This window comes from Oncorhynchus mykiss, chromosome 4 (genome assembly GCF_057628025.1).
Source record: "Oncorhynchus mykiss isolate SJ-2025 chromosome 4, ASM5762802v1, whole genome shotgun sequence".
NCBI classification, from domain to species: Eukaryota; Metazoa; Chordata; class Actinopteri; order Salmoniformes; family Salmonidae; genus Oncorhynchus; species Oncorhynchus mykiss.
In genome coordinates this window covers 10,207,501-10,221,096 of record NC_143025.1, presented here as the reverse complement: position 1 = coordinate 10,221,096, position 13,596 = coordinate 10,207,501, and the positions used below count along the sequence as shown (strand labels likewise).

The 13,596-nt window shown below is 47.2% G+C and overlaps 1 protein-coding gene across 7 annotated transcripts in view; it reads left to right on the top strand.

The window, feature by feature from the left end:
• Positions 1-5,850: 5,850 nt before the first annotated feature.
• LOC110522723 (TopBP1-interacting, checkpoint, and replication regulator) overlaps positions 5,851-13,596 on the top strand; it is a 24,205-nt gene continuing 16,459 nt past the window's right edge. For all 7 annotated transcript variants that reach the window (XM_090231087.1, XM_090231086.1, XM_036968908.2 and 4 more), the window contains exons 1-11: positions 5,851-6,942; positions 7,031-7,301; positions 7,530-7,768; positions 8,470-8,695; positions 10,083-10,227; positions 10,470-10,612; positions 10,858-11,070; positions 11,584-11,729; positions 12,574-12,668; positions 12,955-13,051; positions 13,168-13,250. In XM_090231087.1, the coding sequence (XP_090087213.1) occupies positions 6,265-6,942; positions 7,031-7,301; positions 7,530-7,768; positions 8,470-8,695; positions 10,083-10,227; positions 10,470-10,612; positions 10,858-11,070; positions 11,584-11,729; positions 12,574-12,668; positions 12,955-13,051; positions 13,168-13,250 (2,336 nt within the window). In that variant the 5' untranslated portion in view covers positions 5,851-6,264. The remainder of the gene's footprint in view (positions 6,943-7,030; positions 7,302-7,529; positions 7,769-8,469; positions 8,696-10,082; positions 10,228-10,469; positions 10,613-10,857; positions 11,071-11,583; positions 11,730-12,573; positions 12,669-12,954; positions 13,052-13,167; positions 13,251-13,596) is intronic.

Sequence of the window (13,596 nt, the reverse complement as noted above, 5' to 3'; positions counted from 1 at the left end):
GAGGGAGTGTGCAATTGGCATGCTGACTGCAGGAATGTCCACCAGAGCTGCTGCCAGATAATTTAATGTAAATTTCTCTACCATAGAAAAGTATGTCCAACAGGCTTCACAACCGCAGACAATGTGCAAATACGCCAGCTCAGGACCTCCACATCTGGCTTCTTCAACTGTGGATCGTCTGAGACCAGCCACTCAGACAGCTGATGAAAATGTGGGTTTGCAGAGCCGAAGAATGTATGCACAAACTGTCAGAAACCGTCTTCGAGAAGCTCATCTGTGTGCTCGTCGTTCTCACCAGGGTCTTGCCTGACTTCAGTTCGGCGTCGTAACTGACTTTAGTGGGAAAATGCTCTCCTTTGATGACCATTGGCACGCTGGAGAAGTGTGCGTTTCACGGATGAATCCCGGGTTCAACTGTACCAGGCAGTATGGCGTCATGTGGGCAAACAGTTTGCTGATGTCAACATTGTGAACAGAGTTTCCTGTGGTGGCGGTGGGGTTATGGTACGGACAGGCATAAGCTTTGTACAACGAAAACAATTGCATTTCATCGATGGCAATTCAATGCACAGAGATACCATGATGAGATCTTGAGGCCCATTGTCGTGCCATTCATCCGCCACCATCACCTCAAGTTTTCAGCATGATAATGCACAGCCCCATGTCGGAAGAATCTGTACACAATACCTGGTAGCTAAAAATGTCCCAAGTTCTTCCATGGCCTGCATCCTTACCAGACATGCCACCCATGTTTGGGATGCTCTGGATCGATCTGTACGACAGCGTGTTCTGGTTCCCGCCAATATCCAGCAACTTCACACAGCCATTGAAGAGGAGTAGGACAACATTCCATAGGCCACAATCAACAGCTCGCCTAAGTGAAGGAGATGTCGCTTTGCATGAGGCAAATGGTGGTCACACCATATACTTACTGGTTTTCTGATCCACGTCCTTCCCCCCAGTGGCGATTTTAGCATGTAAATCTTGTTTTGGCAAACTCCATTTTTTTATGCATGCCTGCAAAGCCACAGCACAACACTAAAGAATACATGAATTGCCCTGTAACGGTGACAAACGGTGCCCACAAACTGTTATGGCCTACATAAAGCTGTCCCAACAGCAGAGCTTTCTTTTCAGCACCATGGAGTAGATCCTTACCACCGCTACACATGCCACACATCAATGGAGCCTTGTCTGGCAGCGAAACAGTTCCTTCAGCCTCATTTACTGCCTTTTTAAAAACTATAGCTGATTATGGCTGACTTGCTTAAACAAATGTGGTTTCTACTGACTCCTTGTGGATTTGTGCGAGTCGAGAAGAACCGCATTCTCCTTCAATAATAATGAACCTCGACATGAGTTTTGACCTTTGAACCATACACAAACATTATTACATTTATGTTCAGTAAATTCATAATGGTTGTTCTATTATAATTAAGTATAAGGAAATTCAAACAAACGAGCTGCGACGAGGTAGGCCTATTTGTTCAACACTTACATAACGGACACCGACAGAAATTCAGATACATTCAGCAAGATGTTGTGGCCTTAACTTTACTCTTCTTTAAGTCACCACACAGAGGGAGAAAGACAGAGACCCAGAGTCAGTGGTTAGCTTACCATTTGAAGTATTTTATTAGGCCCATGTGGTCTCAAAAGGAAGGACAATACAATCATGAAGATCCACTTTTATAGACAATATACGTCATGCGTAAACAAAACAACCCTCGCGATATCAACTGGAATCACATGTCTATTAAAAATATTTGATTGGGAAGAAACCTTTCTTTGGCCTACATGGTTACAGACCCAACAACATTTATATCGTACCCCTTCCTCCTCAAGAAAAGCACATGAGCTTAATATAACACACAAATTAAGCAAAATAATTAAATAATTCCAACATTTCCTGAAATTATGAATAAGAGTAATGAAATAGACTTATATGAGTAATAGGCTTATAACCAATTGAGATGTACAAACTATGGCATAAGGGAATGATGAGCGGATAAGAGGCAATCCGTAATTTAGATTAATACATTCATGAGCTAAGACGGACATAGTCAATAAAACTATTTTTTTGTCAATACTTTTGTAATGTACAGTGACAGAATTCAGAAGATGGGCCGTTCTTTCAGTATTCTTCTCCCTTTACACCAGGTCAGAACAATAGGATAAATAAAGGGGGCATATAAGCAGACAATGACACCTCTTACAATATTAGATGATGACATTTCTCTAAAACAGGCTATAGACTACATCTGCACCACCAAGTCAGAACAGTAGGCTAAGTTATGAGGGGGAAAGGGACCGACTTATTAGGGTGAGGCATATGGGCTGCTAATAGCTGACTACACAACATACACCTAGTATTACTTTCTTAGCTACAGTATGTACATATCTCCCTGGCATATTACATCATTTATGCTGCAGCATACAGTGGTGGTATATGGCCAATATACCACGGCAAAGAGCTGGATGCAGGCACTCCGCTTTGCGTCATGGTTAAGAACAGCCCTTAGCCATGGAATATTGTTTAAAGTGGCTAGTGATACATTTTTACATCAATTTTTCCATTATTAAAGTGGCAGGAGTTGAGTCAGTATGTTGGCAGCAGCCACTCAATGTTAGTGGTGGCTGTATAACAGTCTGATGGCCTTGAGATAGAAGCTGTTTTTCTGTCTCTCGGTCCCTGCTTTGATGCACATGTACTGACTTCGCCTTCTGGATGAAAGCGGGGTGAACAGGCAGTGGCTCGGGTGGTTGTTGTCCTTGATGATCTTTATGGCCTTCCTGTGACATCGGGTGGTGTAGGTGTCCTGGAGGGCAGGTAGTTTGCCCCCGGTGATGCGTTGTGCAGACCTCACTACCCTCTGGAGAGCCTTACGGTTGTGGGCGGAGCAGTTGTCTTACCAGGCGGTGATACAGCCTGACAGGATGCTCTCGATTGTGCATCTGTAGAAGTTTGTGAGTGCTTTTGGTGACAAGCCACGCTGTCTGTGTGGGTGGACCAATTCAGTTTGTCTGTGATGTATACGCCAAGGAACTTAAAACTTACTACCCTCTCCACTACTGTCCCGTCGATATGGATAGGTGGGTGCTCCCTCTGCTGTTTCCTGAAGTCCACAATCATCTCCTTTGTTTTGTTGACGTTGAGTGTGAGGTTATTTTCCTGACACCACACTCCGAGGGCCCTCACCTCCTCCCTGTAGGCCGTCTCGTCGTTGTTGGTAATCAAGCCTACCACTGTAGTGTCGTCTGCAAACTTGATGATTGAGTTGGAGGCGTGCATGGCCACGCAGTCGTGGGTGAACAGGGAGTACAGGAGAGGGCTCAGAATGCACCCTTGTGGGGGATTGTGTTGAGGATCAGCGGGGTGGAGATGTTGTTACCTACCCTCACCACCTGGGAGCGGCCCGTCAGGAAGTCCACAAACCAGTTGCACAGGGCGGGGTCGAGACCCAGGGTCTTGATGACGAGTTTGGGGGGTACTATGGTGTTAAATGCTGAGCTGTAGTCGATGAACAGCATTCTCACATAGGTGTTCTTCTTGTCCAGATGGGTTAGGGCAGTGTGCAGTGTGGTTGCGATTGCGTCGTCTGTGGACCTATTGGGGCGGTAAGCAAATTGGAGTGGGTCTTGGGTGTCAGGTAGGGTGGAGGTGATATGGTCCTTGACTAGTCTCTCAAAGCACTTCATGATGACGGAAGTGAGTGCTACAGGGCGGTAGTCGTTTAGCTCAGTTACCTTAGCTTTCTTGGGAACAGGAACAATGGTGGCCCTCTTGAAGCATGTGGGAACAACAGACTGGGATAAGGATTGATTGAATATGTCCCTAAACACAGCAGCCAGCTGCTCTGCTCATGCTCTGAGGTGGGGATGCTGTCTGGGCCTGCAGCCTTGCAAGGGTTTTCTTTTTGTAATCTGTGATTGACTGTAAACCCTGCCACATACCTCTTGTGTCTGAGCCGTTGAATTGCGACTCTACTTTGTCTCTATACTGACGCTTAGCTTGTTTGATTGCCTTGCGGAGGGAATAGCTACACTGTTTGTATTCGGTCATGTTTCCGGTCACCTTGCCCTGGTTAAAAGCAGTGGTTCCAGCTTTCAGTTTCCTGTTTTAGTCTCTGTCTATAGGCTGGGAGCAACAAAATGGAGCCGTGGTCAGCTTTTCCAAAAGGAGGGCGGGGGAGGACCTTATATGCGTCGCGGAAGTTAGAATAACAATGATCCAGGGTTTTACCAGCCAGCCCTGGTAGCACAATCAATATGCTGATATCATTTAGGGAGTCTTGTTGTCAGATTACCCTTGTTAAAATTCCCAGCTATGATGAATGCAGCCTCAGGATATGTGGTTTCCAGTTTACATAGAGTCAAATAAAGTTTGTTCAGGGCCGTCGTTGCTCTTTTTTCCAGTAGTTCCTCCCGGCTGTATGTAATAATACCTAAGGTTCCCTGAGGTACCAATGTAAGAAGTAACACGGTAAAAAAACTAAATACTGCATAGTTTCCTAGGAACGCGAAGCGAGGCGGCCATCTCTGGCGGCGCCGGAAGTCAAATGTACACACCTAAATAATTTATTCTCTCTGTGAGTCTGTCAAATCGAAAAACTTAATTAAAGGCATTGGGTGAAGGTAAATTAATCCACGAATATGAATATAATATCAAATCAAAGTTTATTTGTCATGTGCGCCGAATACAACAGGTGTAAACCTTACAGTGAAATGCTTACTTACAAGCTCTAACCAATGGTGCGGAAAAAAAAGGTATGTGTGTGTGTGTAGGTAAGTAAAGAAATAAAACAACAGTAAAAAGACATTTGAAAAAAGAGTAGCAAGGCTATATACAGACACCTGTTAGTTTGGCTTATTGAGGCTTATTGAGGTAGTATTGTAGGTATCGTTAAAGTGACTATGCATATATGATGAACAGAGAGTAGCAGAAGCGTAAAAAGAGGGGTTGTTGGGTGGTGGGACACAATGCAGATAGCCCGGTTAGGAGCACTGGTTGGTCGGGCCAATTTAGGTAGTATGTCCATGAATGTATAGTTAAAGTGACTATGCATATAAGATAAACAGAGAGTAGCAGCAGCGTAAAATAGGGGTTGGGGGGGAGGGGGGGTACACAATGCAAATGATCCGGGTAACCCATTGGTTACCTGTACAGGAGTCTTATAAGCCATAAGACTTAGGGGTAAAAGGGGTAAAAACTGTTGAAAAGCCTTTTTGTCCTAGACTTGGCACTTCGGTACCGCTTGCAGAGAGAACAGTCTATGACTGGGGTGGCTGGGGTCTTTGACCATTTTTAGGGCCTTCCTCTGACACCGCCTGGTGTAGAGATCCTGGATGGCATGCAGCTCTGCCCCAGTGATGTTACTCTCTGAAGTGCCTTGAGCTGCGGTCGGAGGCCGAGCAATTGGTCAGGATGCTTTCGATGTTGCTGCTGTAGAACCTTTTGAGGATCTCAGGACCCATGCCAAATACTTTTAGATTTCTGATGGAGAATAGGCTTTGTTGTACCCTCTTCAAGACAGTCCTGGTGTGTTTGGACCAATCTAGTTTGTTGTTGATGTGGACACCAAGGAATTTGAAGCACTCACATGATATTTTCATGAATTCATTTTCATGAATTCATTTTATTTATTTTCATGAATTCATTTTCATGAACTTGATATTAGCGTGGAGCCCATTCAAAAACACTACGGAACTTTGATAGGGTATTTAGATTTTACAGAGATGATTGATGTTAAAGTTATCCAATCGGAGATTACTGTGACAGTGGTGGCAAATCATCGACAAGTATTCTACTCACATTGAGCGAATGAGAACCGATCAAGTGCAATGTTACCAATCACAGCAAAGAGGGAGGGGCTTCGAGTCCGGGGCGCGAAGAGTTTGAGGAGAGAAGGAGCTGTAAAATGGCGAATCTTTAAAACTATAATGGTAGATACGTTTTAATATGACAAAAACAAAAAACAAACGTGTGGCAATTTTGCGTCTAAATAATTAGCTATTCAACACGTCGTAACTATATTGTTGCGGGCGTCTGCTCATTCCTAAACCGGTTTATGGTAAACAAACAAAAAATCGTAAACAAAGCTTGTTTCGCTAGCTTGAGCCAAGAAGCTAGCAAGCTAGTTAACGTTAGCAACTGTTGTATCTGAAGTTAGCATTAGCCAGTTCATGTTCAACCAGCTGAGAAATTTGCTAACTTCGTGACTACTATCTACTTGGTGTACATGGAGCAAGTGTCCCGTTCCAGCTATGGCTTTGCATAACTTAGTTTTTGTCATTGATGTGGATTATCGGCCATCAGGACACGTCAATGTCCAAAACCATCCACTGAAGCAGGGCATTCTCCGAATTCTGCTTCATTTCGGATATAAGTATGGATTCGAGAAGGTGCGATGGGGTTACAAATTCTGTCAATCAAGAACTGGACGCAATGGTAACCTGATATCCAGGGGCTCTGATTTTAAAGAACTACGAGACAAAACCTTCGAAGACTTCGAGGTGGAGTTTCGATTAAAGTTCGATGCAAGTGTGAAGACAATCTCGGCTCAGCCAAGGAATCAACCCACCAGCCCTGCTGCTTCCATACAGAATGCATTGAAAGAAGCTTTGTTGGACTTCCAATGGGACAGACCAGATATCACCTCTCCCACCAAATTGACATTGAGACCCAGGAGAGGTCGAGCAGGTAAAGGAGGCCCTCTTTCTCCAGAGGATGAATTGTCAAGCCTGGGGAGAAATGTGTTATTCCTCTTGTCAAGCTGTCCTCACTCCAGGGCAGATCTAGGAGAATATGTGTCCCTCGCTGGAATCCCTGTAGGTGCCAGTCACACAGACGTGTCTGACCGTATCCTACCCAAGGGACTCCATGAAATGTTGGTCCAACGTCAAGTTGTCCTTCACTGGGTGGACAGCACTTCATACGTCCAGGTAAATAGTGACAGTTGCTTTCAGATAACTGGACAAATGTAATTGGGAATCTGTTAAAATACTTGCTGACCTGTCTTTCTCATTACAGGTTATGAGAAGTGAGGAGCACTGGGGCTCAGATATGCTTTCTGAGGTGTTGAGGGAGATGGGTGGTAGAGTCGTCCCCATGGACGCCCTGCTAAACCTCTGCTGTCCACACAAGTCCTACAGTGTTCAGTCCCCCGTAGACTCCCCTTCAGATGCCATTTTGGGGCGAGAGACCTTTCCACTCGACTCTAGCATGGGATACCTGTTGTCCTCAGAACGACTGTACCGCCTAGCGTTTCCTGTCCTGGGGGGAGTCCTCCGATGGGGGCAAGGTTTGTGATGCATGGAAGTGAACTGTCATTTGGAAAATCTCCCTCTGTCACTGGATAACTCTCATGACATAACAAAGCTATTATGCCTACACATGTTAACCAAACCACAATAAAAGGCCACACTTGTAAATCTTGTAGTAGTGAATAGTATTCATCATTGATATAAGAGTACAACCATCTGGTTTCACATGCTGTTTTTCCCCTGTGTGCTGTCTGTCATGTACTCAGGTGATGCTCCACAGAGCTGCAGGGTGACGTTGGAGCCGGTTGCCCTCAGACAGAGGCTCCTCCCGGCCCCCGTGGAGGTGTGTCTGAAAGGGGTCCTTCAGGGCTGGGACGCCCACTCCCTCACAGAGGCGTCCTCAGAGTCCTGGGTGCTGCAGTGTTCCATCAACAACCACACAGACCAGGGCCAAGCTGTCTTCCAACAGCTACTAAGGGAGCTCTCTGCCCAGGCTCTTCACATGGTAAAGCCACACCGTAGCGCCAATGTTGCCAGATTCTGTTGACACTTTCCAAATGGGAATAAAACCACCCAATATGGCAACAATGTGTAGGACATAGAAGTACTGTTGTCTTCCTGGTTTAGTTGTCAGTGTGTTGTGTTCAATTTGAAATGAGAGGGTTTAATCTAAACTGAAACAAACATTTGACCACTTCGCTCTGTTGTCCACTTCACTCTGTTGTCCACTCCGCTGTGTTGTCCACTTCACTCTGTTGTCCACTCCGCTGTGTTGTCCACTCCGCTGTGTTGTCCACTTCGCTCTGTTGTCCACTCCGCTCTGTTGTCCACTTCACTCTGTTGTCCCGTCCGCTGTGTTGTCCACTCTGTTGTCCACTCCGCTGTGTTGTCCACTTCACTCTGTTGTCCCGTCCGCTGTGTTGTCCACTCCACTCCGCTGTGTGGTCCACTCCGCTGTGTGGTCCACTTCGCTGTGTTGTCCACTTCACTTTGTTGTCCACTCCGCTGTGTGGTCCACTCCGCTGTGTGGTCCACTCCGCTGTGTGGTCCACTCCGCTGTGTGGTCCACTCCGCTGTGTGGTCCGCTCCACAATGGTCATGATGCTCCCAACAGATCAGGCTAATAAGTATCAAAATTAGTGTTTTACTGTAATGTCAAAATTATCAATGTTTTTGGGGCTGATAAATAGTTTGTTGTCTCCACAGTTTGCAGAGGTGAGTGACGGAGGAGACTTGCCGTGCTCGGCCTTCCTGTCTCCCCTCTCAGCCCTCACGGCTTTGCTCACCGTCCTTCGGCCCAGTGTCGCTTCCAGCTACCACACCCTGACCTTGGATGTCATCGCACCAGCAGCGGCGGACAACTCCTCAGACCTGCCCGAGATAGTCAGCAGTGTCCTGGGAGGGTTCTATGACATCATGGAGGGAGATGGAGGTTATGATTGGCTCTGTTTCCTCTGTCTTTATTATACGCCTAGACATATCTGAGATGACTTGCGACTCGTGGTTACGGTAGGGTCTGAGATGACTAGCGACTCGCAGTTTTGATAGGGTCTGAGACGACTCGCGTTTACGGTAGGGTCTGAGACGACTTGCGTTTGCGGTAGGGTCTGAAAAGAGTTGCGGTTACTGTAGGGTCTGAGACGACTCGCGGTGACTGTAGGGTCTGAGACGACTCGAGGGCTAGTAGTTACAGTAGGGTCTGAGATGACTAGCGACTCGTAGTTACAGTAGGGTCTGAGATGACTAACGACTCGCGTTTACGGTAGGGTCTGAGATGACTCGCGTTTACGGTAGGGTCTGAGGCGACTTGCGGTTACTGTAGAGTCTGAGACGACTTGGTGTCAGGGTACGGTTTGAGATGACTCGCGACTCGTGGTTACAGTAGGATCTGAGATGACTAGCGACTCGTAGTTACGGTAGGGTCTGAGACGACTCGCGTTTACGGTAGGGTCTGAAAAGACTCGCGGTGACTGTAGGGTCTGAGACGACTCGCGGCTAGTAGTTACAGTAGGGTCTGAGATGACTAGCGACTTAGTTACAGTATTGTCTGAGATGACTAGCGACTCGTAGTTAAGCTATGGTCTGAGATGAGTAACGACTCGTAGTTACGGGAGGGTCTGAGATGACTAGCGACTCGTAGTTACGGTAGGGTCTGAGATGACTCGCAGTTACGGTAGGGTATGAGATGAGTAACGACTCGTAGTTACGGGAGGGTCTGAGATGACTAGCGACTCGTAGTTACGGGAGGGTCTGAGATGACTAGCGACTCGTAGTTACGGTAGGGTCTGAGATGACTCGCAGTTACGGTAGAGTATGAGACGACTCGTGGCGACGGTAGAGTCTGAGACGACTCGCGGCGACGGTAGGGTCTGAGACGACTCGCGGCGACGGTAGGGTCTGAGACGACTCGCGGCGACGGTAGGGTCTGAGACGACTCGCGGTGACTGTAGGGTCTGAGACGACTCGAGGGCTAGTAGTTACAGTAGGGTCTGAGATGACTAGCGACTCGTAGTTACAGTAGGGTCTGAGATGACTAACGACTCGCGTTTACGGTAGGGTCTGAGACGACTCGCGGCGACGGTAGGGTCTGAGACGACTCGCGGCGACGGTAGGGTCTGAGACGACTCGCGGCGACGGTAGGGTCTGAGAGAGAGCTCCACATTGCTTCTGTCATTGCTGTCACTTTAATTGTCTGACTTTATATTGTCTGACTTTTTATATCAAATTGAGTTTAATTAAATTACAGATCTCCAGAAAATGATTCACTCTATTAGTTTATTGGTGCAGTGTTATCGTAACAGACTGTCCTGCCTCCACAGCTCCTCGAGTTGAGCACCAGGTTCCTGACTGGGCACAGCAGGAGCTCAGCCATTGGTCCAGCCCTCTGACCGCTGGGCTGGTGGAGGGCTGGTTCCCGCACGCAGACCAATCAGGAGTCAGCTCCCACTTAATGGAGTCAATGAGGTATGATTTCCCCTTTTTAACGTTATGTCTGTAATTATGTGTATTTGAAACATCACAATTTCTTAATATTCAATATGTCATTAGACCACTGTCGCCTAGTTTTTAAATACATAGATCTAGGGCCAAATAACAATTTCCCGGTGGTTAGTGTCTTTCTTACACATATATAAAAGATGTAGCTGAACTGCTTTATCATGACCTTTAACCTGTTGTTGACTATGTCCATGTCCGTGTGTGTCCAGGCTGCTCCATGCGGTGCCGGAGGGTGAAACCGAGGGTCAGGAAGAGGAGCTGTCGGGCCCTCAGCAGGACTTGGTCATCAGCCTGGCAGACCTCTACCAGAGAATAACCTCCCAGTCCCACAGTGACAAGACGGGGAAGAAACGTAAGGAAACCCCCCCCCCCCCATATCTCTCAAGGACCCCCCCCACCCTCAATTGTCAGTGACTTCTGTTTGTATTTTAGAAATGTCTCTATATATTTTTGTACTAATCAGTGAACAGATGGCGAAGAGCAATTCTTCTGTGATACGCCATCGGTGTAGCAGCTCATAACCTACAATGACGAGACACTTGTTATCATGTTGTTCTTCCCCTGCTGAGTGTCTGTCTATTCTCCTGCCGCCTGCAGGGGGCACCCAGCGCACGCCAGTGAGGCAGAAGATGAAGACGATGAGCCGCTCACTGCAGATGCTGAACGTGGCCCGTCTGAATGTCAAGGCCCAGAAAAGCCAGGCTGGAGAGACTGAGGTGGGGGCGTCGGGGGCAGAGGGCTGCAGGGGACAGGAGAGGCTGGGGAAAAGACGCACAGGAAACAGGGCCAAGACTGGACCCCACGCCCAACGTAAGTGTCTTGTCTGTCTGGCCCGACGCAAGTGTCTTGTCTGTCTGGCCCGACGCAGGTGTCTTGTCTGTCTGGCCCGACGCAGGTGTCTTGTCTGTCTGGCCCGACGCAGGTGTCTTGTCTGTCTGGCCCGACGCAGGTGCCTTGTCTGTCTGGCCCGACGCAGGTGCCTTGTCTGTCTGGCCCCCACCACAACAACAGGGATATATCTTAAGTGTTCTGCTCCCAAAGGGCTAACCCATAGTCTCAGCATGGTTCAGATTCAGCTTTTAATGGTCAAATGATTGATAAGAGGCCTATTCTCATCATTTTTAGACAGCGGAATGAAGATGGGTGTATTACAGAGCATTCAAATAAAACATTTTACTTTTATAGAACAGAGTTGGTTCTTGGTGTTCTATGTAGCATAGGGAATCATGCCAGCTCTGTACTTTCTGTTTATCTTCAATGAATGTTCTGAACCTCACACCAGTTAATAACTGTCACAAACTTCCGTGCCTACTCTCCTGTCAGACTTCAAGAGTGAGGCCGAGCTGCTGTCCCACCTGAAGGCCGGCTATGAGAAGACGGTGGCTGAGAGAGACTCCTCCCTCCTCACTGAGGCCCAGCACCTCCTCTCTGCTGTCAGGATGTTCCAGGGACCCAACCCAGACCTGGGGGTAAGACAGACCTGGGGGTAAGACGTTCCTGGGGCCCAACCCAGACCTGGAGGTAAGACAGACCTGGGGGTAAGACCGACCTGGGGGTAAGACGTTCCAGGGACCCAACCCAGACCTGGGGGTACGACAGACCTGGGGGTACGACAGACCTGGGGGTACGACAGACCTGGGGGTACGACAGACCTGGGGGTAAGACGTTCCAGGGACCCAACCCAGACCTGGGAGTAAGATGTTCCAGGGACTCACAACCCAGACCTGGGGGTAAGAAAGACGTAGAGAAGAAAATACCTAGTGGACAGGTTCTGTTTGAAAATCCTGAAGGTCACTCACTATCTCTTCTTCCCTTGATGTAAACAAGCTAATGTGATGTAATACCTGACTTGACATGATGAACAGCTAATGTGATGTAATACCTGACTTGACATGATGAACGGCTAATGTGAATGCAAGGTAGGTTTGGGAGAATATTAGGATATTGTATATCATGGGGCTACCGAGTGGCGTAGCGGTCTAAGGCACTGCATCTCGGTGAAAGAGGCGCCACTACAGTCCCTTGTTCGAATCCAGACTGTATCACATCCGGGCCGTGATTGGGTGTCCCATAGGGCGGTGCACAGTTGGCCCTGCGTCGCCGGGGTAGGCCTTCGTCGTAAATAAGAATTTGTTCTTAACTTAATTGGCTAATTGAATAAAGGTTACACATGCACTAAAACTGATTTATCTCGATATTGAACAAGTTAGATGATGTGTAGATGCGGATATCGGCCAACCTTAATACAAGGGTTCCACTTCCTTATGTTCGTCGGGAATACGTCTGACTTCACTCTTTCTCTCTGCCCGGCAGGTCTGGCTGTTCGTCCAACAGAACCTGCTCAAGTCCAGCAAGTCCATCCGCCAGCTTTACAGCAACGCTCCTGACGCCGACAGCAAACTCAGAGAGTAAGTAGGGACTGTTAAACAAAGTAGTCTCAGGTTTCAAAATATTATTGTTGTTGTTGTTGTTGTTGTTATTATTTATTATTATTATTATTAAATTGAACAGCAACTTATGGTCTTCACCGATAAGTGTGCTTTAAATAGAGGCTTGTTTTCGTCAAGTGTCAAACCGACTGAAACAGACTACTGGTCCAATAAGAAACGCTCATTTTTGTTTTTGGTTTCATAATGTTTTACTACTGTTTGCCCTACTGAACATGACCAATTACCAACACTATGTCTCTCTAAGGTGCCAGCTGCAGGCGGTTCTCAGGTTGGAGATGTGCCGACTCCTCCCCTCTGAGCAGCAGGCCGACACACCGAATGTGGAGCAGACAGTGGAGGAGGTAGGAAATGACTAATCGTAGCCACCTCCACAACCCATCATATTACTTCCTCCTACCTGAATCCATTCAAAACAGAGTCATTTGACAGGCTTTGATTTCTCCTTCCCTCTACCCAGGTGGCTGACATGTTGAGGATCATCTCTCTAACCAAAGACCCTGTGTACCTTGCCAAGTTCCTGCAAGATGAGGTCCTTCCTGCGTGAGTTTCTTCTCTGTGAAATCGGACTCAACTTTAGGGGTTGAATCCAGATTAAGGAGATGAGGAAAATAGCTCTATATAAAGTTACAATAAAAATATCTCTATATAAAGTTAAGCAATAAGGCCCGAGGGGGTGTGGTATATGGCCAATATACTACGGCTAAGTGCTGTTCTTAAGCACGACACATCGACTAGTGCCTGGATACAGCCCTTAGCCGTTGTATATTGGCCATATACCACAAACCCCCCCGAGGTGCTTTATTGCTGTTATAAACTGGTTACCAATAAAGTAATTAGAGCATTAAAAATACATGTTTTGTCATACCTGTGGTATACGGTCTCATAT